Here is a 24937-nt window from a genome sequence, read left to right as displayed (position 1 = left end):
TGGAGCCAATGAGCGTTGTTTTAGCTCAATCTCTTCCTCTTGCTATGCCCCTAAAAGTAAACATGTTTACTGTAAATATTCAAAACCACATTCTAAAATGCACCGCTCCCTTTGTTTGTCTCCCCAACCCTGTTACATCCTGGTTGCTGCAGCCCGGTTTTAACAGGACTGTGCATTACATATGTACATAAGGGATATGTTTCTGTGTACATCCCCACCCCTCCAGCTTGATGCAAAAGTTGTCTGAAATGTGGCTTGTTGTTTTATGGTGTTGGGACAATGCTGTACCAAAATCACAACAAATGCACTTTTAGTTTTCTTTTTTATTTAAAACAATTGGAGGGCGTAGAGGGCTGCAATGGGTTCATTCGCCAGCACTAATAGCACTCAAAATCTGAGGTTCAGTGGAGACATCCTTGAACGACTTAAAGCAGCAGAGGTTGAGAGTGCTCGAGAGTGGATAGATTGTAGAACTGATGGGGGCTAGAAAGCTTTGAAGTGACTTTGAAGTCCAGAAAAAATGGGTCAAAATCATGCATTGGAGAACAGCAATTGAAGAGCAGCTGCACACCCCACACCTTCTATTGTGGGCAGCATTAATTACAACAGAGGATGCTGGGAGTCGATTATATATAATAAATAGCAAAAGAACCACCTTCAAAGCCAATGGGCCTGGTTGTTGATCTGCATGTGACTTGCACATAGGGCTATTAGTGAAAACAGAGACAATTAGTGGTGAATGTTGATATAATTATAACAGAAGCACAGCCAGTGCTGTTAAGTGATTTTTATTGGTATTTATAACGCAGAAAGGGGATAAGCAGCCAAGAATAAGCCTACATTGAGACTGCTATGTTGGGACGGAGGTTGCTCGTGTGGACTGAGGACCTGGATTAAGTTACAGGGATCCCCTTGAGAGGAGAAGGAGAGCCGCGATACTTGTAATAATTAACAATTGAGGAGTGGCTCTGTGGATGTTGTAGTGGGCACTGCGTCCTTCCAGACATAGAGTGAACCAATGGATTGAGTGGCCGTGGTGACCTTTCCCTGTAATTCAGGGATTGGAGAGTGCTGCCCTCACTGCTATAGCAGTGACCCTATACCCTTGTCCTGATAAAACTATAGAAATGATTGGCTGAAACGCGACCGCGACTGCGTCGTCACCTTTGATGAGGAGTCCCTTAAATATTGAGTTGGTCCAAAATAAGATCTAAGCGCCCTTTAAAAATGATTAGTTAGGGGTGTTTCACTTTTGGCGCTGTGAAGACTTCCTCTGAGTGTATTACTTTGAGTTAGGAGTATACACTGTGGGATTTTGTTGCTTACTTAGGGTATGCATATATATATGTTTTTGTTGTATAAAACCTTTTTTGGTTCATGTATGTATTGTAGATGTTTTATATGTGGTGTATATAATGTATTATGTATTGTATATAGACATGAATGTGATTTAGAGTGTTTTGCCTTTGTTTATCCTTTATCAAGTGTATATATACATTTATGTTGATTGGTGCCCTACCCCATCTTTTGACACATATATTTTTTCTTTACTTATGGATATATAGGATATGCAAATATTATATTGAACATCAGGGTAATTTGTTGTACCTTGTATGCAAATAAATGGTTAATCGATCCCTCTGTATTTCTTTTTGTTTATATACATCTTGGATGCCCCTTGCTCATGTATAGGAGGGTGATTTGGGCATAACCTCTTTTTTGAGTTTCTTGTGCTACATTGAGAAACAGTAAATATAAATCTAAACGTTTGATAACTTTATGAAGGAATTGTAGTGTTCACATTAAGGTACATTTGTGTTAGCTGTAGGAAAAAAAACTTTACATGCAAGAGCATGTGGAACCGGGCAGTTGGTATTAAAAATCTGAAGATTAAATTCGATATTGAAATATATTTGCAAAGTTGGGTCACACACGGAAGAGTTAGCAGATGGTCAGGTCTATCACAGAGTCCATCTTGAACTAGGAGTGTGAGTGCCCGTGCGCTGCTGCCACTTGCCCGGTAAGAGTTCTTTGTGTTAGGAAAGCTTACACAGCTGCTGCAAACCCTGTACGTACACGCTTTGCATAATACTGAACCTTGTTGAACACCTTGTCAATATTTAAAGGAACAGCTTGTTTGGAACTCCGAAAGAGGGGGCGCATAGTGTACTGTAAAGGTGTGCGTGGGCACAGGAGGCACTGAGGAACGCATAGTTCAAGGTGGGAGCGGTGAGTGCCAGGAGCAGTGCAGAGTACAGGGAGGAGGGGGTAAAAAAGTTTTAATTTATCATTGGCAGTGATTAGTCGTGAGGTGTTGATGCAACTTAGCCCGGGGCAAAGATTTGTGTGTTTCTTTTTTTTTGCTGCGAATAGTGCACATTGGAAGCAGTACATTTTTACCCCAATTCCACGTAAAACTCACAGAAACTGTCATTGTTGAAGATTGTTTGAAAAAAAATATGCCACTTATCTTCCTGCTTGACTCATACTTGCCTCTGATTAGTTTGATTCATTTTCACTGCCCTCTCCTTCCCTGATAAGGCTTATTTTCATATACTGCTACATATCTTGCTCTTCAACAGCCGAGAAGAGTGCTAATTGCAAAACTGCACAAAGATAACAGATCTACCAAAGAGGTGAAGGGCTCGCTGTGACATGCACACAACACCACTTGAGAAATGCTTCATGAATCATGAAAATAAATAACTTGCTCTGGCCATCGCTATTGCTGAGATCTGTGCAACCACAGTGTTAACTCAAGACTTTTTTGGTTGATCGAAAGTCTTTCTTAAAAGAAACCTCTCAAGCAATCTGGTAGCAACATGATTGAAAAAAAGAATAGAAACAAAGAAAATTTGAGAAGCAGCAGACATGCTTGATTTTAGAGGGCAATATTTGTCTTTTGGGCCCTGTCAATATACTCGGTGTTCTTCCAGGGTGCAGCTTTTGGTACCTGAAGTCCTGGAATGGCCGTCACAATATTATTTTTTGCTTGCTGCCAGCACATTAGATCATCCATTGGCCCTGCATTGGGCAAAGGGAACAATTGTTTCCTCTTTTAGTCCGATTTTTTTTCCCCACATTCAAGTGCTAAACTAATGAATTTATTTAACACTTTGAAGTCTGTCCAACATCTTTTTGGAATGCATATATTTCACGTAGTACTGAATAGACCAAAAAAGGCGACATTTTGAGTTCAGTTGTGGTTTTATGCTAACCTTGATGTAGATCTTCTCAGACGTTTCTGCAGTAGCTGTGAGCAAACATCCATAGAGGAGGTTGAGCGGGAGAAGCTTTTGTTCCCTCACCTGTAACTCTTTTATCACCTTCCCAGACACACCTGTGCAAAATCTTCCTTTGGAGAATCCAGCCATTCTTTTTCTTCACCTGGAAAACATTTCCTAAATATGGTGGTGTTTGGATATTTCTACATTAAACTTTAACCAGTCACGTTGGAGTGGAGAAGTGTGGCTCATTGGTTAGAGGAGGCAGACCCTGATGCAGAGATCAGACCCGGGACCAGGGTTCAATTCCCGACGCGGCAGGGTCCACGGACTCGATAATTCTCACCTCGGTGCCTACTCGAATCATGGGTTCTCACACTCTGCAACTCTGGGCAATAGCTTGCTTAATCTCCACTATGGCCCCACTGCGATGGGATGCCTGGTCTTCACCTTGGGGATGCCCAGTAGGGGTTATCTCGCAGGGAAAGCCAGGACGGGTTCCCAAAGCAAGCGCTAAGAGACCTGTCGGTGATTTGGCGCTATATAAATCGAAATTAACATAACATAACACGTTGCACATATGGCTTTGGCAGCAGGTTACAACTTTGTGAGTGTTTGCTATCGTCCCAGTGGTTTCCTCCTCTGCGACTCCTTGGTGGACACCTAGGTTCTAACCTCTAATCTAAACATACTCTAGTCGGTATGGGTGTAGGGTCTTGATTCTGCGAGTCACGTTCTGGAATTTGTCCCTAGAAGTGGCACATCTGGGTACTTAAGCTCAACCTAAGTACACAAAAGCTTTGTGAATCAGGGCCCATGTGAACAAAGATCTAATTGTTATTATTATACATGTTACATCTCATGTGAAAATAATCCGCTTGTTCTCTCTAAAACAAAGCAATAGTACACTCCTTCTTAATATGAACAAAACTTATCGCAGGGAGTAATCAAATGTAACATTTTATACTTACTATTGTAGCTACTTCCATTTCTGAGCTTCGGCAACAACTGATCTGTGGACATTTTCAGTATCTCAGTGTGGTTGCATGCATTTTACCAATAGTGTACTCAAGCAAAAGTTAACTTTGCATCTCGTTTTCCCACAGGCAAGGGACATGATGCCAAACCCGGGAGCCAATCACAGCAGAGCACAAGGACAGCAAACCAATAGAAGACTGGGGTCCCTGGAGAACCCTAAGAAGTTCAATGAGCAGGACTTTGAGTACCTGAGAGAGTATCACCTTAGGAATGGGCTGCTCTTTGAAGATGACACTTTCCCAGCAGGGGACAGCTCCATTGGTCCAAAATTGATATCCAATCTACTCTCCAATGACAGCCGTCGGGTTATACAATGGAAGAGACCAGGGGTGAGTGGTTCCTCAGTTTGTGCTCGGAATTCAACCTAATGAGTTCTGACGTCCATCGCATGATGTATATGTGGTTTAGGACATGTTCTACGTTCAATCTCCTAATAATTATATGGAGAATAGAGTGTTCTTAAACCGTGGGTCTCAAGTCAACAATGAACCGGTTTCTTTTGCAATCACTGAGTGCAAAATCTAACTAAATACAAGATGAGATTTTCTTGAAATTATGTTTATCTAGATGAAGGTCATGCCTGAGAATAGGAAACCCTTAAGCAATACAAGACCTCTGCAGGGTTAATCCAGAGTGAACTGGAACTGTGAAGCATTTAGTAGAGCGAAGAATCTATCTTCTAAGTGGAAAAACTGGAAACACTTGAAGTTGTGGGCAACCGTGGAAAACAGGATGATTGGTGTGTTTGTAGCTGGAATTACCATCATTCAGGCACCCTAGACGCCGCTACTGTGAAATTGTTCATAAATGTATCTCAAAATAGAGGACAATTAGCCAGCGGGTGATTGGTAAGCTCAACAGGGTAGTTCACGGTTAACTTGGAAGTCTAGCACTGTATCGTTTTCTGCCTTTTCTGTGATTCACAGATTGACATAGTGGACTTCAGGGAAAAATGTGTTTCCTTTTTGTTCTATCAAATAGAAAACATTTGACTAATTATTACATCTCTTCATCTACTCTGATAAAAATGGAGCATTTGCTAAATTTTCGACCACTCACTGCACCTCTTACTCTTACTTGAAATAAGTATTCATTTACAAGTACTTTTTAAAAGAAAATCTTCGTTTATGAGTTTTTTAAAACTTTAAAAAGTTTGTCACACAACTATAGAAATTGTGTCCCACAACGCTGCAAAGCCACACTCATATCTTCATCATAAACCATTTCTTGCTGTTTCTCCCATCACACTGCTACAAACCTAATGATACAAGCTAACCTTGAGAAGAGCATGACTCATGTTAGCAACCATGCAATCCCTTCTCATTGTTACTCTCCAAACACACGTGCCAAAATGGAGTTATCCTCTACTGCACAAGGAGAGCTCTTTCTAAGCTCCATTCAACATGAGGTTGTCACTAGAACAAATGTTACACCCAACAGCTTGTGTACCTCAGACATACCATGCTTAAAATGAGTTAGCAGAAAAATTTAAATCCAGCTGTCACAAATCATATGGAAAGAATTACGCAGGCTCGTCGAAAAAACACAGATCTGCATTGAATAAACATGTTATTGCTGACGATGCAATGCTCTTTGTTTTTTTATCTTGCCCAAGCGCCTCATGCTGATTCCATAGAAAAAGGACCACTTAAGTCACTGATCCTCCCTAAAATCTCCCTGGTGATCTTTTCACTTCACTATGAAAACCACTGAGCCTGCCATAGAGGTGCCCATTGTTTTAAATCTGATGATAGGGAATGTCCCAGTTCAATCATAACTGCTACACCAACATCCTAAAAGTAACCTATAGTTCTATGCTATGCTCGCAACAGACTAGAAGGCAGATTCACTACCAGTGGTGGCTGCTGACATTTGAAAGTGGTGAGGCGTAAACATTCAGGATGAGTGCCCGATGGCAAGCCAGCATAGCGAGCTAGCCTAAACACTATAAGTGTGGTTCTTGTGGTGCCCTGTGTAGTTTCCCCGATAACATTTTGAAAAAAGAGTGGGAAAATGGTGCATTTTCTTTTCAAGCATATTTGAGAAAGCAATGAGGTTAATAAAGTAACTGTGAAAGTGTAGTTAGGACATAAATAAAGAGATGTCATATGATAATGACATAGACTTAGTTAAGATTTATCTTTTTACTTGGTTCTCAGCTCTCCCAACAAACAAGGAACACATTACAGCCAGGTAGTAGAAGGGGTTTGTGTTGAGACCAAGGGATATTTTCCCTTTGGAATTAATTTTATCTTTCTCTCAGTAAAGGAAAGTGTTTTTATTTTTCTAAATGAGACACAATTTGCAGTGCTTCGAAAATGAAAGAAGGAAAATTGGCTTTGTTTCCATCCACCTCTCCAGCCACTGGTGTAATTTCCTAAATGCGAATGGTGATGGTAGCAACAACACACCCCCTTCAAACCTCTAATTTAAGAAAGTGACATAAGGTGGACATAGGCACCTATGGTGAGCCACTGTACAATTAACCTGAAAGAGACTGATTTATTTAGTGAGTGGTTAGCCTGTAAATGTGACATGGAACCACCACCCCTCCCCACGTCCCAGCCTATACTGGACAGCCATGGATGGCCTCGATAACATGGAGAGTAAAAACATGGTAAAAAGAACACACATAATGAGGGATTTCACCCCTGATTCGAAAAAAGACGGATATGCAAACCTTGAAGACGGGCTTTAGAAAATATATCTGAAAATAGCTTCTCCACCCACCTGGGATCCGACCACAAACTCCCTGCAGTTATGCAGCACTTGCAAATTCGGTATCAGGAATACTTTACATTCTTGAAAATATAATATTTCAATATTCAGAGGTGCCTTAGAGCTTGAGGGAAAAGAAGCACTGTCATTTTTATTGGGACTCGGGAAGCTTCCAGATTGTGTTAATAGGTGAATATTTATTTTGACTTCTGTATGAAGATAGATGGAATGTTAGAGCTGATAATAATGCCTGTTATTTTAAGGGCCTGTATATTGACTGGTGTCACAAGGTCTCTCAAATCCCAGTCAGACCTCATATAGCAAAGGGACGATCTGGAAACGTTATTGTTGAGTTTAAGAAGTAAAAGACAAGAAGCTGCCTCCATCACCAAGTGTCAGTTTAAGATGAACTGGTACCAAAAGCCAAACCGAGCTAAGTTGCACAAAGACAACGCTATAAAAAATATGAAGTGAGGGGAATATCTGAGCAAAATATAATAACATAATCAAGTGTTCCAAGCGCATGCTTAATCGCGGAGGTACTGCTCAGCATGGAAATTTATATGATGCTCAAAAGGAAGATCGCAATACAGCGCGGGGGAAAAAGTATACGCAGCAGAGATTGATAAACAATGCGTGTCACAGACGGGGGGCCTCATTTATGAGAAATGACGCATCGCTGCGTGAAAGCAGCGATGCGTCACTTCTCAGTGCGCACTCCTTGCGTCATGATTGATGCATCATATTTACAGTATGACACATCATGTCGCAAGGAGTTACAGATACATCAGTATTTCTGACGTATCTGTAAGCGCAAAAGTCACGCATTGCTGGAATGTGTCACAAAAGTGACGCAACTCCAGCAATGCGTCCTTTCACATGGGGCAAGCCCCATGTGAAAGTGCTTGCGTCAGTCTTACGCCTCCTGTGAGGCAGGCGCAAAATTTTGACGCAACAGCGTCCTAAAAGTGACACAGTGAAATCTCATAGATTTCACTGCGTCACTATTACGAGACTTTTTGCGGGGGAACGCCCCCTCTGCATACATTATACCTGACGCAGGAATAATGTAGCGCAGGGGTTTACAAAGTGACGCATCTGCTTAGATGCGTCACTTTGTAAATAGTGCGCAACAGGAGGCATGTTTTACGCCGCCGATGCGTCACAAAAAGTGACGCATCGGAAGCGCAAAACTGACGCAAGGCCTCATAAATGAGGCCCGGGGTTGTTAAGAGAATGAAATATGTGGTTCGCTGCAAAAACAAATATAATCCTCAAAGTAAAGAAAAGCATGGGTACAAGTGGTTAACAGACAATAAAAAAATGTGGCAGATCGATAACGGAGGAGCATGTTAAAGTTGATCTATAATAACAGTGACAAACGCACACGGTTTAAAGAGCGTGATGGGTCAATGCTAAATGCGCTCTGAGTTGAGGGCGCGAATACATGTGGTGTATTACGTACCTCATATAATGAGAAGCACGCGTAACTGACGCAGGCATTGAAACATGCAGCGAATAGGCCAAACGCTGTGTTAAGGACAAGAATACGTGTGCTTGATTAAAGCACTATTACAAGAAAAGAATATACACAGTGCATTTGCACTGTGACACGAATGAAAAATAAAAAGCCAACACACACGGTGTGTGCCTACACACAGGCACACACGCGCTCACACACACAGTCGCGGTTCGCTGGGGGGGAGGGTGTCGCGGGGGGGGGGGAGGGTGTCACGGGGGAGAAGGGGGGTGTCGTGCGAGGGGGGGTTTATTTAAATACATTTAAAAAAATTTAAATCCTACCTGAATTGAGGTCCTGAGCAGGTCCGCGCCGCCCTGGCTCCTACAGCCCCTCTCAGCCAATCCTGGCGCTGCCAGCAGATGCAAACAAGTCAGAACACAAGTGCGCATGAGTGGGCACGGTGCGAAAATTCGCCCTCCGTCCCCACTCATGCGCACTTGTGTTGTGCTGCTGCCTGTTGCCCCCCACTGGTCTGACAATCATGTCACTCAACATGACGCCAGACCACCCACCTCCTTCAGTCTCTGAAGGGGTGGGCGGTCCGACGTCATGCTGACAGACATGATTGTCAGTTCTCCCTCGGCTCTTTGAACTTAAGTAAACTGAGAGTTTACTTAATTTTAAAGACACCGAGGGAGCTGCGGGCAGGCTGCGGGCAGGGGAGCTATGCCCCCATGCCCCAATGGACGCACCGCGCCTGTTCACTACCACTTATGCCGGGTTTCTAGCACAAAAATGATCCAAACCTTGTGCAAAGTAGTGCATTGGGATTTACTTTCCAACACAAATCTTACTTTTTAATTGTAAGGTAGCCTAATTTAATACTAGTTGTGCCATGCGCTACTTTGTGCTTCTTTGGATGAAGTGGGTGGTATATAGGCATTCCCATGCAACCACCCATGGATTTGGCTACTATGGCCAAATCTACTGAAAAATGAAGACAGATATGTGTGCTAAAATGAAAGCTTCCTTGAAACAGGCGTAAAGATTTACAAAGCTTTCTTTTTTTAAACTTTTACAACTTTGCATGTGTGCTGCTCTGTGCAGTACACTTAAAGAGAGGAAAAGTATTAACCTATCTCTAAGAATAGTTTTTGGAAGGGTACACTTCCAGTGCAAAGTCTATGCTTAACATCACACACACATACTTGCATTATGGCGCCAGGGTGTGTTTGTTGGCTCCAAGCAGTCAAAGATGCACCAGCACAGAAGGTGTTTGCTCTGATTAGGCATTAGTGACAGTTAACATGCTTTTTCATATGTACTGATCCTATTTTAGTGTCCATTCTGAATCCAGTTGTTGGAGTCAGAAACATTTTTCTGACTCCTACAATGGGTTTCAGATTGGAAGCCAAGACCTGTATGGGGGCTTGTTGCAGTCGTCCCTTCCAAATACCAAACTGGTATTGTGAAAAGAAACTAAAGCTGGGTGGTGTTCTTGTGTGTGAGGAAATGGCGCCCACTGAGTATGCGTAAGTTTGAACGTAGCAAATCACAAGGTGTAAAAGGTGAGGTAAAACTTCCTGAGCCCCCTAAATAGACCCTAGGGTCAAACACAATTGTATATACAAGCCTCTGCACACGCTAATTCCATTTCTTCTTTCAGAAGTATATTCAATACAAATTCAAGAGACAGAGTGAATAATAACTGAGAGTAATCCATGTAGTTGACGTTCTCCTGTTCCTTTATTCTGAAACTGCCCAGCCAACACGTGATTCGACGCAGGGAAGTACCCTTCGACTTTCTCAGGGCTGTCAGGCTAGCAAAGGCTAGCAAATTCAATACCAGAGTTCTCTCCTCCGGTTCTACCTCTGTCCCGGCTGGCAGTTTAAATGTGTTGTATCCACCAATGTTCACCGAAATCTCAGTTCTAATATTTACCGTAGTCTCTTCTGTTATTCAAGAGAATTGGAGGTTTCCGCCAATCCCTTCCAAATATCGAGGGTTGAAGTCTCTGCCCGAATTCAGAGTCGCACCCCTTTTTCGGGTACCTCGGCGTGTACGCTGACAATACGGTCGCTGCTCCGTGACTCCCTATGTGACCCGGAACCCACATGTTGGCTGGGCATTTTCAGAATAAAGGAACAGGAGAATGCCAACTACAGTGTATTGTGAATACTTGGCTTATTAGTTGGGGCAGATTGGTATCCACCTCATAAAGTAAAGCCACTATTTTGCTATATCCAGTCAAAGATTTCAGTAATTTAAAACCTCAGCTCAAACCCAGGTAGCTGTGTCACAGAACAGACAGGCAACGGGCTTACCTTAGAGGAAATGTATAAAGCTTTATGAAGTACCAAAACAATTTTTAAAAAACACAATAAAATTCTCACTCCAATTTAGAAAAATAGAGTAAAATACAATGAACTAAGTGATATCAAAATGACAAAAAAATCCAATAAGAGAATCTGATGATATTCATTTTTAAAGATTTAAATGATAGTAGCATCAAAAAGCGCAACGTGCCAGTGGTACTCAATTGTCAGGGTAGCCAGGGACCCACAAGTGATTTGAGCCCAACCATGATGGAGTGTTGATCGGATCCACCAAGTAGATTAGCTTTGCTAGGGCATGGAAGTAGGGAAGATCAAGAAAGTTTCTAAGCCCGAAATCTGAAAAGGACTTTGTCTTTTTTTTAAACAAAAAGTCTTCTCCACACGGAACAAACCTGCTTTCAGGCAACACCCTGGAACTGCTGGCCCAATACTTTTTGCGGTCAGTCCCCCTGAAACTCGAGCAAAAGCTTTTAGCAAGAGCCCAAACTTCTTTTGGCACAAAAACAACCACACAAGTACACTTCAAAGTCCCCCAGGACCTTAGAGGGAGCACTTAGTGACTCTCAGGGTGTCAGGCAACAGCAAAGCCCAGTCTAAGTCCAGTTGCCAGTGGCCATCTGGGATACATCACAGGAATCTCTTCAACAGTTTTTTTTATATTCCTAGAGCATTTCTGGAGATCAGCCTTATATCATTGGTGATATTTCTGTCATTGAATTACAAGTGACAGGGGGTCCAGTCTCAGGTCCTTCTCATAGGTCACAGATGTTAAGAACAGCAGTTTCAGTCCACCTGGTATCCTTTTGCATGTCAGCAGTTTTTTAAGTAAGGCTGATGAGGGTCAACCTGTGGCTGGTGCACCCCTATAACACTTCTAGTTTTCTCTAATCAATGAAGTAAAGGTTCCCAGGCCCTGGCCTAATATATTTACAGTAGCTCTTGCTTGCTTTACTGCGAGCCGGACAAAAAGGCCTTGTGTGAGGGCATATATAAAATGGCAAAAAGGTTTTGGCCACTCTAAACTTGAGCTCTGAGTCATGGGTGTTTGTTTGGGAGTGTACTAGGATACTACTTGTGTCCACATCTAACATTAAAATCCAGTTTGAAGCAGGCTATGTGCCACAACAAACCCAAAAACAGAAGTCTGGTAGGACAAATGCCGAGTTCTTCAGCAATCAGACAGGCGAAACACTGGAATTGTCGTAGCTTACTTTTTGCTCTCTTTGAGAAGTGCAAATCTTTTACATGTACTTCAGTCAGACCTGTAGTGCAGGATTTGACACTGGAGTGTCAATAGAAGGGGCACAGACCCCACCCTGAAAATTCCATTGAGTACAAAGGAGTCATAACCAGTCATCCAGTTCAGCCATTGTGTGCTCCTGGAAAGAATTTCCTTCATACTTCATTTAAGTCTGAGCACTGGCTGAGAGTAGCTGGAGAGCTAATACAAATTAGCCTGCTTAGGGCCGGCTTTGGCACTGGTAGCACCCGGTGTGACAATTTCCGTTGGCGCCCCCCCTCAAAGGACCACCTGTGCCATGCTTTCCCTCACTAACACCTTTTAACAGTGCCCCTCAAGTCATTCATACCAGTGTAGGGTTTCATAGCAGTTTACATCAGACACAGACATTACACGGAGACAATCAATCATATGCATGTATATCAGTGTATAAGCTATGTTACATAGGGCAGAGGACTACACGATGTAGGAGTCATAGGTCATCTATACTGGTAGGCAGTATGATTTAAGTGCTTGGTGTGAAAAAGCTCAAACTCAGTATTTAAAACCCCATGGTTGGGGGTTGTCTTTAATATTAGAAATTGATTTCTATCCAAATTAACCCTTTTTGCAACATTAGGATAATGCAAGACTGGGGGAAAGAATCATAATGCTGTAATCTACACCTTGAAGTTTGCATGCAGCTCTTTGACGAAAGTTGACTTCCATTAGACAAAACTCCGATCTCTCTCTCTCCCTCTCTCTCTCTCTCTCTCTCTCTCTCTCTCTCTCTCTCTCTCTCTCTCTCTCTCTCTCTCTCTCTCTCTGCCTCTGTCTCTGTCTCTGTCTCTGTCTCTGTCTCTGTCTCTGTCTCTCTCTCTCTCTCTCTGTCTCTGTTTCTCTCTCTCTCTCTCCAGGAAGAACATTAATTACCAGAGTTGCCTGAAACCATAAAATACTTACAAACACAATGCCCCTCCCCATAGTCCGCACCCTGAAATGTCATACTGTAGGTTTAAACTCCAGCTGACAGGCTATAATGGTAGGCCTGAAGCCATCCTAGTGGATGGCACAATAAGTGCCGCAGTACTCGGGTGATATTCAACTTTCTGTGCCATGGTGCAATTTCTGAACAACATTCCATGTACTTATAAATAGGCCAATCAGGGATTTGACAATTACTACCTGGTTTAGGGGTCAGAGAACATGCATCTGGTACTGGACAGCAGTACCACAGGGTACAGAACCTAAAAAAACAGAAAAACAATTAATCAAAAATGGGGATGACATTTCAAAAATTTACATTTTCTCACAGGTCTCTTATGTATCAATGTTTAGTGAGGTTTTACTGAAAATTCAAGGGAAGCGGTAACCCATTTACAAAAAAGAAAGAATATCAAGGGGACCCCTTCTCCTTCATGAATGTAAAAAAAATATATATAAAGAGAAAGCAGTGGTCCAAGGAACCACCATAGTTGTGATTATGGCCAACAGGATTGAGTCCCAATTTGCAACATAACTAATGAATATTAATTAGGTATATTGCCGTGCGACCCACTCTAATTCTGCTTTTTAGGAACCCACCTTTTGATACATATATCGGTTCATAATAATATGTAATGACTGTAAAATACTTGTCACAATTTAATTTTTTGCAACCAGTAAACAGTACATATATTGCATTATTTTCTTTATGGTAGATCCAATTATTTTTCATGTTCTGTAAATACTCTCAATTTTGACGTTCTCCCAGCATCTATCAAAATGTATAACATTTATCAAAGATGATTCAGAGGTTTACTGGTGTGGGTGTTGGGTCTGGGTGTGGGTGCGAGTTCAGCCAGCCACCAGTTGGAGTCCCATGGTGAAGTGTTTTTGCCAAAGACCACTACCTCTGTCTCGTCCGTGTTGAGCTTGAGACATTTGTCCTTCATTCAATTAGGGACTTCAGTCATGCAGGCGGTGAACTTGTTTCTTGTGCTGGGGATTTTGTCAAAGAGGGAGAGTATGAGTTGCGTGCAATCTGCTTAGGAGAGGATGTTGATTTTGTGTGCATTGATGACGTTGTTCAGAAGAATCATGAAACCCTTAAAGAGGGTGGGGCTGAGTGATGAATCTTGAGACACAATATAGATGAGTTTGCTGCCTTCTGACAAATAAGGTGACAGGCGGACTGTTTGTGGTCTATCCGTTAAGAAGGAGCAGATCCAGCAGGGAGTGGGTCCACGTATGACATAAATATTACTTCCAAGTTAATAAATATATTAAGTTTAACATATTTCATTTAGGGCTGTGGTTACAACTATGGCTAAGGGTTGGTTAATTGATAACTATTATGAAATATAAATGTAATTGAAAAAAATACTTTCATTTAAAATGACCAATATAGTTTTAGGTTCAATGTAGTAGGGTCATAGTAATACTAAAATCCTTTCATCTATACATAACCATTTAGTGACATAGATGAAATTGTACTATAAGAATACTATTGATGACAAAATGTATTATCAATGTTTGTGAGTACCCACAAACATCCTATGTCTTCTCAACATTCCTGATGGCTGCCCCTTCCCTGTGATTACCTATGACACACCCTATTCTAATCTTACATCGACTGAAAATCCATTCACTCAGCCGGTTTCCACAATTGTGTGTTTTAAGTGCAAGTCACATACCCTGATTCAATAAATTGGCATCAGTCATTTGTCGTCACTGATGACACTTTTTGTACAGCGAAGTGCAACTTTGCTATGCCAAAATATTAAAGAATCAAACTTACATTTTTAAACCATAAGCTATTTTACTTTGGGGTATGCAAAATGCCAGATTCTTTGTTTTTGCTTCTGCAAGGCAGACAGTTCTGCAGAGTTGTGACTTTTTAACTGCAAAAGATGAGTTGTCAATACATTTTTAGGTCGAAGCCTGCGTTGCAGCGCATGTGCTGCTGCAGGCAAAGAGATATTGTGAGGAGGGGATTTTAGTATGGTGTGAAGCCACGCCCATTTTTTCCATTGGCAGGCCTCTCGAAACAGAGGCCTGCCATTGGAAAAAGCTCCTGTTTAGCAGATTTGTCTGCTCTGGATACCGTCTTTCGAGGACTCCATGACCTGCCTTACGGTAGCACGACAATATGAGGCAGGTCAGGGTGTCCTGGAGGGACTTGCTTGTTTTAGGTGAGATTTTACGGGAGGTTGGGCTTGTTTTCTTGTCTGGCTCGGCAGTGTTACAATGCGCATGCTGTCAGCTTACTTGGGTCGTCAGGGACCAGTGGGAAGGAGCGCGGCCATCCTGGAACATCAATGTCAGAGAGGGAAGACCGCGGCGGGGACCTGTCTGCTATCCGCTTCCGGGGACTGAGCAACTGCTGGAGACAGAGAACCATGGCACACCGGCACCAGCCATAGTAAGGGCTTGGATGTTTACCCCCCCCCCCCCCCCGAGAAATAAATGTATTAGGTGCTCGAAATACACCGGGTAGTTGTATAAAAGATAAAGAGATGCTCAGTGAATTTGAACTGCTTATTGTACATAAACGCGTTTGCCAAACAACTTTAGAGAGCACAATATAGGAACATTGAATCACACCTTTTAGTCAATAAAATCCTTTCAAAACAAAAATGAAAACCTTTGAGGCCGATAGCGTTGTGCCAGGCCGTACTATCTGCCAGTGGGTTGCGTACATGGAAGGGAATAGGAGAGTGGCTCATTTAAGACCAGTAACATGTGACCAGTGGTAAGCTACATTTAAAAATGTTACATCGAATTGACTAAAATACAGGTAACCTGAGGTTTGCTACAAAGAAGAGAAGGGACTTAACAGAATCATACTGCTTGCATTAAAGAGACGCCAAGCACGAAACCAAGAGGTTATGTGAACTCAATGCTGTCACTGTTCAGTCTATCCGTCATACTGTAAACGTATAACCCCTTCCTGCTTGGAACAACTCTCTTATTTCCATGTCTTAAAATGAATCTTCCTATCAAATGTCTTTTCTGTTGCTGTTTACTCTCCAGCCAGCTCTGCTGCTTACATACCTATTGCAAAACTTAAATTATGCTACCTACCCACTCCTATAACCTCGCATTGCCTTCCTGCATCCAATTCTTCTACTAATTTAAAAATGTCCTTTTCTCTCTCGCAGAACACTAATCATTCACTCGCTATGTCCTACTTAACTAGCATAAATTGAACAAATCCACCAACACCTTGACTAATGCAACTAGTAGATCACATTAAGAACTCACGAATACCAAACTATTAACTTCAAACACACATGAAAGCATTAAACTAAAACAATCCGCTCGCTGCTAATTTCTGGAATCCCTACTCACTGAGCAAATTTCGTCAACACCACATCAGGGCTTGTTTAATATAGCGCTTGCTACAGTTTTGTCATTTCATAGCACCGCACACATAATGCATTAATATTACAGGGCACAATGTCACTTCATATATCGATTTCAGATGGATTTAAGGTGAGTGAGGCCCGTCGGAATAAAACACATTCTGCTCCGATTCTTCGGGTATGGGGGGTATTAAAGTAAAAGCACATTGGATCGGACTCCGATCCCTTGAATCTTATGTTGTAACACTATAAACCTTCTTTCATACGGGGTCATATTTTGAAGCTTCTGTGCGAGTGCGCCAAGAGGCCCTCTCCGTTGTGAGAGGCTCTAGAAATAAAGGATAACAATACATAGTTGGTTGGTAAATTTGACTCAAATTGTCTGATGGTACAGCCCCTCACGAGTACAAATCGATAACATCTGGAGATGGCGCAATAAGGCCCCCTGAAGCTGCATGTGTGGCAGATAGTGCTTTCTAACATTGCTTACACATTCCTGATGATTCTGCAGTATTCAGGACCAACACACTCCCTGTGCGCACACAGATCCAACACACTCCCTGTGCGCACACAGACCCAACACACTCACTGCCAGCACACAGACCCAACACACTCACTGCCAGCACACAGACCCAACACAGTCACTGCTTGCACACAGACCCAACACACTCACTGCTCGCACACAGACCCAACAGAGTCACTGCTTGCACACAGACCCAACACACCCACTGCTTGCACACAGACCCAACACACTCACTGCCCGCACACAGACCCAACACACTCACTTCCACCCCCCCCCCCCGAACTTGCGACATACAGCGCTTAGAGTGATCTGGCGAGGTATAGAACACCCACCTCTCTCTCCTGAGCAGGGACGGAGGCAATCGGAGCCCCGGAAATGGCTCGCCCCTTTACCCCTGGTCGGGGGCCAAGACCCGCTCTCCTTGTGGTGCGAACACCCATTGATTCTACTCTGCCATGTATTTTATGTCAAGTCATGGGACCCCTGGCGAAGGGAAGCCCGTGGAATATGCAGATCAGTGCACGGAGAGGTATGCTTCCGTTGAGCACACGGCCAGAACCCGCACCCTTGCCCCCCCCTCCACCTCAAGGCACTTCTTAGTCGGGGTCAGCGAAACAACAACCGCCAATATGAATTTCATTTATCCGCATGCGTCATCTCCGCTCGTGGCTTCGGGGTGGAAGTAGGAAAATTACACTTGCGTACCCCCACTTCCCCCTCTAATCTGCAGCTGTAGATACCAGCCCTAGATCCAGTGTACGAGTTCAGGCAAATGTCTGTCCCCACCCCAAGAAGACCTCTGCATTGGTGGGGTGATCTTCTAAGCGTCTTGTTGTTTAATTTGTGAAAACAGCAACTGCGCCTTCCCCTTCTACAGCCTCTCCACCCCTACAAGAAATACAAGCATTGGCATAGCCAATAGGTCTCGCCTTTGGGGCCTTATAAGTGTTTAGTTATCCACCACAATATCCTTGGTGCAACAACATCAACTGTTGCATGGCTAAACACTTATAAGTTCCCAAAGGCGATACCTATTGGCTATACCAATGCTTGTTTAATACTGACTTGAGTATAGATTGAGTCTTGACTAGGGGAAAAGCAATCTGGAGTATGATTCTTAATTTGGCCAATTTCCAGCCTCCTTTTGTTTTATTATTATGATTTGGAACTATCTAAGGTCCCTTTGCTTCAATGGATGTTGAATGTTCATCTTTAAAAAAAAGCCAGGTTGCGCCTGATTTTTGAACTAGCAATCCTCCAGTGTTTCATCAAGTGGCTCTAGGACACATGATAGTATTTTTTACATCTGTTCCCTCTAAACGTGGTTATATTTGAGCGCATGTAGTTTTCTATTATTGCATAATATAAAACTATGACTCACAATAAGACAATATGAGTATGACATTAGTTCTCAGTAGTAAACCATGAATTCTATTAGGACTCTGCTGCATTTGCTTCAGCGTTCTATGGAGCAACAAAGCAATTTCTAATGCTATTTTCAAATGTGTTTAGAAGTCCATGAGAGATTCAGAAATCAGGTGTGCTAACGCCACATGAGATTGGAAATATGTGTTGGCCTTCGAAATATTTGCTCTGCTAGGGAACAATTGCCAAGCAAGAGCCTTTTTACGCCTAGATTACAAATGTGTGCACATCTGGATACTAACATACTATACGCCCCCAACTGTGAAGATCATGCTCTATTATTTTCTGCTAAAATTGTGTTCAAAGTGTTACCAACTTAAAGACTGCTACAAACAGTTTTTGTCTGTACTTTCTTCAACACTAAGAGCTTCATTTAATACACATCACTTTAGTTTAATAAATTATGTGTCCATTTATCTTGTACAGCACACAGACATCTAACTTTACACCTATGTCCTAGGACTTCACAATAAATACAATCTGTTGAAAGGCGCATTTAGGAAGACTAGATTATTAAAGCCTTGGTCTCTAGATTACTAAAGCCTTGGGCACATAGAAATAGAAATATGATTTCCTGACTCAGTGGCAGTCCCCTGACCGCCCTATTACAAGTAGGGCGGTCGGACCGCCGTGGGACCCTGAATGCCAGGAAGTCCATACCATGCAGGGACTGAGCTGAATGCACACAGGGGGTCACAACCTGTGCCGCCCTGCATGAACCCCATGGGGCAGAGGCACAAGGTGTTTCCTCACCGCCACACTATTCATGGCAGTCGCACCACCATGAAAAGTGTGGCTGTGGCGGTTGTGGTGGTCTCAGGGCGCCCGACCAGCCTAGTCATAATAGGGTGCTCAGAAGACCGCCCCCCCCCCTGTAAGTCTGGCACTCTCGTAATAAGCGCCAAAGGCATAATATATTACAGTTTATTCTTGAAACATTCACAACTCTTGTTCTACTTATTGAATTCTTTTCATTTTTGTTGTGCTTTCTTAATTAAATAAAGCTATATTTCTCTAACCTGGTGTGGAATCTTTTTGTGAGTTGCTGTCACTCTTTTACTGTTTGCACTGACTGCTCTGTGCCAAGCTACGAGAGGGTGAACACAGGTTTATTCAGGGTGTGTTTGTGACTTACCCTGACTAGGATTGTGGTTACTGCTTGACCAGGCTTCCACCCCAGTCAACCAGGAACCAAGTTTCTTACAGTGACACCATCCCAGTCAGAATCGCCAGTTAAGGTCCGAAACCATGGCACCATGTGGGACACTGATCTCAGCTTAAATTCCCAAATAAGAAAAGTAGTCACATCCTCTTTCCAGGAACAAACAGTTCTGAAAAAGAAGTCTTACTGTTATCACCTCTGAACACTGTCCTGCTCTAGCTGGTGCACTGGTTAGCTTCCACTAGACAACTGCAGCTCTGTCAACAATGAATGTCCATCCTTTCAAATCAACAGATTCCAGAAAAGAGAAAATACTGTTCAAAGCCTCATTTTCAGACTGGGCAACTTCGAAGATGTAAACCAGCATTCCAGAAACCCCCAATTGATTCCAATGAAAGCCAGTCAACTTCAAGATATACTTCCTCTGCTTTAAATGTCTACAATGCTCAGCAGCAGCATACCTAAGAGACCAAATCAAGACCTGCACCCCTTCTAAATCCTTCTGCTTTAACAAACTCAACCTCTTCACTGTCCTTCAAACTAGACCAGAAGGGATTTCTCTGTTTCTTGGCTGCCGACCAGACGCTGGGTTTCCTGTGCTGCCGTGTTTTCTGAACCTTCCTTTTGCCTCCCTTCACCAGCTGCTCGCGGTACCCGCTGCGCGGGTCCCGCTTCGCCGGAGGTCACCTCTACACAGCGCCACTTGTGAAAATCCTTCTTTGGGTGTTGGGACCTGCAGGGCTGCGAGCGTGTTGTGGGCGCAGGACTTCAAGTCCCAGGAGCGCCCACAACTCCCAATCCTCAACAGCTGGGACGCTCTCCCTGCAGGCTCCTCCCCTGGCTTGTGAACGCGGTAATAACCCGCCTCCTTACCTGCATCGGCGGATTTCTCTGTTTCTTGGCTGCCGACCAGACGCTGGGTTTCCTGTGCTGCCGTGTTTTCTGAACCTTCCTTTTGCCTCCCTTCACCAGCTGCTTGCGGTATCCGCTGCGCGGGTCCCGCTTCGCCGGAGGTCACCTCTACACAGCGCCACTTGTGAAAATCCTTCTTTGGGTGTTGGGACCTGCAGGGCTGCGAGCGTGTTGTGGGCGCAGGACTTCAAGTCCCAGGAGCGCCCACAACTCCCAATCCTCAACAGCTGGGACGCTCTCCCTGCAGGCTCCTCCCCTGGCTTGTGAACGCGGTAATAACCCGCCTCCTTACCTGCATCGGCGGATTTCTCTGTTTCTTGGCTGCCGACCAGATGCTGGGTTTCCTGTGCTGCCGTGTTTTCTGAACCTTCCTTTTGCCTCCCTTCACCAGCTGCTCGCGGTACCCGCTGCGCGGGTCCCGCTTCGCCGGAGGTCACCTCTACACAGCGCCACTTGTGAAAATCCTTCTTTGGGTGTTGGGACCTGCAGGGCTGCGAGCGTGTTGTGGGCGCAGGACTTCAAGTCCCAGGAGCGCCCACAACTCCCAATCCTCAACAGCTGGGACGCTCTCCCTGCAGGCTCCTCCCCTGGCTTGTGAACGCGGTAATAACCCGCCTCCTTACCTCCATCGGCGGATTTCTCTGTTTCTTGGCTGCCGACCAGACGCTGGGTTTCCTGTGCTGCCGTGTTTTCTGAACCTTCCTTTTGCCTCCCTTCACCAGCTGCTCGCGGTACCCGCTGCGCGGGTCCCGCTTCGCCGGAGGTCACCTCTACACAGCGCCACTTGTGAAAATCCTTCTTTGGGTGTTGGGACCTGCAGGGCTGCGAGCGTGTTGTGGGCGCAGGACTTCAAGTCCCAGGAGCGCCCACAACTCCCAATCCTCAACAGCTGGGACGCTCTCCCTGCAGGCTCCTCCCCTTTTTCTTTTCAGTTAGTACATCTTTAACTTGAGTGTCCCGCTGCGCGGGAGCGCGCCGGGAGAAGCCCGGGACAAGGGCGGGACAGTCTTTGACAGTCCTGGACTGGACTGGGCCACCCCCTTTACGCCCGAAAACAAGTAAGAAAGTATTCTATTACAACCTATTTCTTTGTGTGTTTGCTAAGCGGAGCTACTCACCCACTGTCTATGGTTTGCATACTGTTACATTCGAGCCCTGGCTAAGACATCTCTGCTACAAGCTATTTTGTTAATCGAGATTTCAGCTGCCTCCACAGGATTGTGAAGTGTGGGCTTACGTGTATTATTTTCTCTTACACGGGGGAAACATACAGCGAAGCTTTTCGGCATGCCAAAAAACATGTCCACAAAACAGCCTCCACCTAATACAAAGACTATAGACAATTATATGGTCCAAGTGGTCACTAAAATCAACGATAAAAGGAGACAGTCATTGGGTCTAAGCCAGACTTCTAATTTACAGCCATTAAGTCCGACCCAAAGCCCCCACCAGTCATTATCTATAGCACCTGATGTCTCTACTGACTTAATAGACATCACGACTCATTCTAATCAAATTCTAGATGACCAAAACAGCCTTATACTGGACTATCAAGCAGATGTAGAGCCACCAGAATTAGAAATTAATTCCGACCCCGAGCCCGAGATCTTGGCTTATAAATCTGATGAACTTTCATCTCCTGAACATGTAACCCGACCTGATAGAAAACAAAGAAAAGTTCAGCAAAAGCGGGCAGGTTTACGATCAGGAAACAGGAGAAGAAATGCAACACCTATAGGGAAAAATAAGGCAAAACCTACTGAAGATGGAGATAATGATGTCCTCGATAAGAGCTATCAGGATAAAAGCCAAAATGAGGTTGATCTGCTCCAGAAGATAGCAGACATCATTGACTCAAAAATTAAAACCATCGTTAAGCCTTTAGTTGCCAAGATCGACAAACTAAATGCAGAAATAAAAAGAATGAGTGGTCTCCAGTCTAACACTGTAGAAGGGGTTGATAAGCTAACTACTCTGGTGACACAATTGGGGAAGTCATCTGAGACTAAGGCGAGGAACTCTATAGAAAAAGATAGTGGCCCGACACTCTCTGTATGTCCAGCCCAAAATGTGATAAACTCTATAAGTCAGCCCCTGACTAATAACGGCGTACCATTGAAAATAAGTATACCGCCAGTAATATGTCAGGAAACAGACCCCCTCCAATTTATTGAAGAAGCTTCCCCCGTGGTATTGGTGTTGGCTAACGTTCCCCCGTCAACGGATACACAAACGGAATCGCCAGCATCTTTGTCTAGCAAGGCACTGCATTGGTTAACAAGCAACATGCAAATGGGACCAGGAGGTAAACATCAGCTAGCATGTGAGATTAAGTCTGTGAAAAGGGTTGCTTGGATTGGAAATCGACCGAAAAGGTTTAAAGGAGACTGTGTTATAGTGACATTCTGCCACGCAGCGGTTTTACCCAACATCCTGAACCATATCCTTCCCCCACAAAGAAGAGCTGGGTCTGTTGTTCCCCTGACCTTACAATTCTTTTATGGGGAACAACAGAATGTAACATTTCCAAAGACTCCGGGACCTTTGTGGGACACTGTGAGGAACAACAGAGGATTAAGGGCTCCTCTTAATGAATGGGGTATGGTTTTAGGAAACAGATATGAAGCTCTATCAGGGTTAAATGACTGCGATTGACTGGGTAGAAGTAATCTTGACCTTCTTACTCTTACTGGTGAACAAGCAGGGGGGGAACTTGAAGCTCAGTCTATTGCTGTAATAAGCGACCCATCGATACATGTAAGCAACATGCAGGGTGATCCAGGCGATATAAATAATGATTACCATCCTATTGGTCGACCTAATCATGCAGATGAAAATGATTTAAATGTAAACTTATCCCCAAAAATTGGTGAAAGTATAAATAACACAGGAGTTAATGAATCTACCAAGCAACAAAGGGATAGTCAATCTCGTGTCACTGAACCAACCAATGACAATGCTTTTGATAAATATATTTTAATGTCTTGGAATGTTGCAGGTTTGAAAAGTAAAATACCATCACAGGACTGGCAAACCTTCCTGGATTCAAAGGACATAATCCTTTTTCAGGAAACTTGGCAGCTTGAACCAGACCCGGTCCAAGGTTATTTACATTTTTATGTCCCAGCTACGCCAAGTTTAAGGGGAAGGCCTAAAGGCGGCCTGGTGACATGGGTAAAACAGAACAGTGACCATTCAGCTGTTCAATTGGTCACTAATAGTCCTGATATATTGCTGGTTAAGTTACAGCGACCATTTTGTAAGGATCTTTATATTTTCAATATTTATTCAAGGGGTATATCAGGTGGTAAATCCACTGAGGCGGTTGATCAGTTGGATTCCCTTTTAAAACAATATTGCCTAAATGCCAATGTTATTGTTGGCGGTGATTTCAAATGTTGTTTTGAACCATTGGACAACCATGATGTAGATCTCATGATAGAAGAGGACTATATTTGGGATATCCCTCAGCTTTCCTTACCACCCATCAAAAAATGGTCTGAGGCTGCACTACAATTAAAAGTTTTGTGTGTCGAGTACGGGTTGCGGGCCACTAACGGAAGAACGGGCTCGGATAAACAGGGTGCCCCGACCTTCTCTAGTGGCTCATCAAAAAGTCGTATCGACTATATTTTGATTAATAAAGAGAATTGGGTCAGTGTCGTTGACATGTGGATTGAGCCAAGGGTGGAAAGTGACCATGACCCATTAATTTTGACATTCAAACTGTTTGACCTACTGAAAAATGACGAACAGAGGGGGAGTGTTCAAATAAATCTCTCAAATGACTACAGCCGCATTAGATGGTTAACTTGTGCAGCCAACGAGGAAAGTATAATTGCTATGAGGGATTTAACAAACCAGGCCATCAGAGATGTTAGGAGTATAACCATTATGGATTCTCCGATATCTGAAATTAGTAGGATCCACGACGAATTTTTTAATAGGTTAAAATCTTTCTTTGTTAAAATAGTTACTAAGAAACAGCGTAGGCCAGTAAGAAAGGAAGATCAGTGGTACGATAAAAACTGCAGGGGTGCCTATAAGGCATTGTCCGAAGCTGTAAAAATGAAAGATAAAAATAAGATAAGGGATGCCCGTTCTACGTATAAAAAAGTTCAAAATAGTGCAAAAAGGGAATGGGAGGAAGGTTACTGGAGGGATCTCCTCAAAGCTAGTGAGGAAAGATCTATGACACCCTTTTGGAACATTGTAAAATGGGGAAGGGGGGCCATAAGAGGAGAACCCATGAACCATGTGTCACCAGAAGCATGGGTATCCTACTATGAAAACCAGTTTGCTTCCGAGGAGGGGGATAAAGAGGGGAGTGTGGCTCTAGTAGATACTCCGATGATGAACAACTTATTCTTCACCAAAGCAGATGTATTAAAAACCCTAAATAACATACCCAAAGCTAGAGCCCCGGGCCTAGATTCTGTCCCTACAGACTTATTTATGTACGATAAAGATGTATGGGCTACCTATATACAGTTGTTAGCCAATGGTATTGCGAACGGCTCGCCTATCCCTGAGACATGGAAGGGAGCCGAGATTATCCCCATCTATAAAAA

The 24937-nt window shown here is 43.5% G+C and overlaps 1 protein-coding gene across 1 annotated transcript in view; it reads left to right on the top strand.

Annotated features, from left to right (window-relative positions):
* The first annotated feature begins 4333 nt into the window (after positions 1-4333).
* The window catches only part of LOC144762928 (calpain-13-like), a 441560-nt gene continuing 420956 nt past the window's right edge, over positions 4334-24937 (top strand). The window contains exon 1 of the mRNA XM_078648230.1: positions 4334-4591. Within this exon, the coding sequence (XP_078504356.1) occupies positions 4340-4591 (252 nt within the window). The 5' untranslated portion in view covers positions 4334-4339. The remainder of the gene's footprint in view (positions 4592-24937) is intronic.

This window comes from Lissotriton helveticus, chromosome 6 (assembly GCF_964261635.1).
Source record: "Lissotriton helveticus chromosome 6, aLisHel1.1, whole genome shotgun sequence".
Taxonomy (NCBI): Eukaryota; Metazoa; Chordata; class Amphibia; order Caudata; family Salamandridae; genus Lissotriton; species Lissotriton helveticus.
This window is presented reverse-complemented; position numbering and strand designations above follow the sequence as displayed.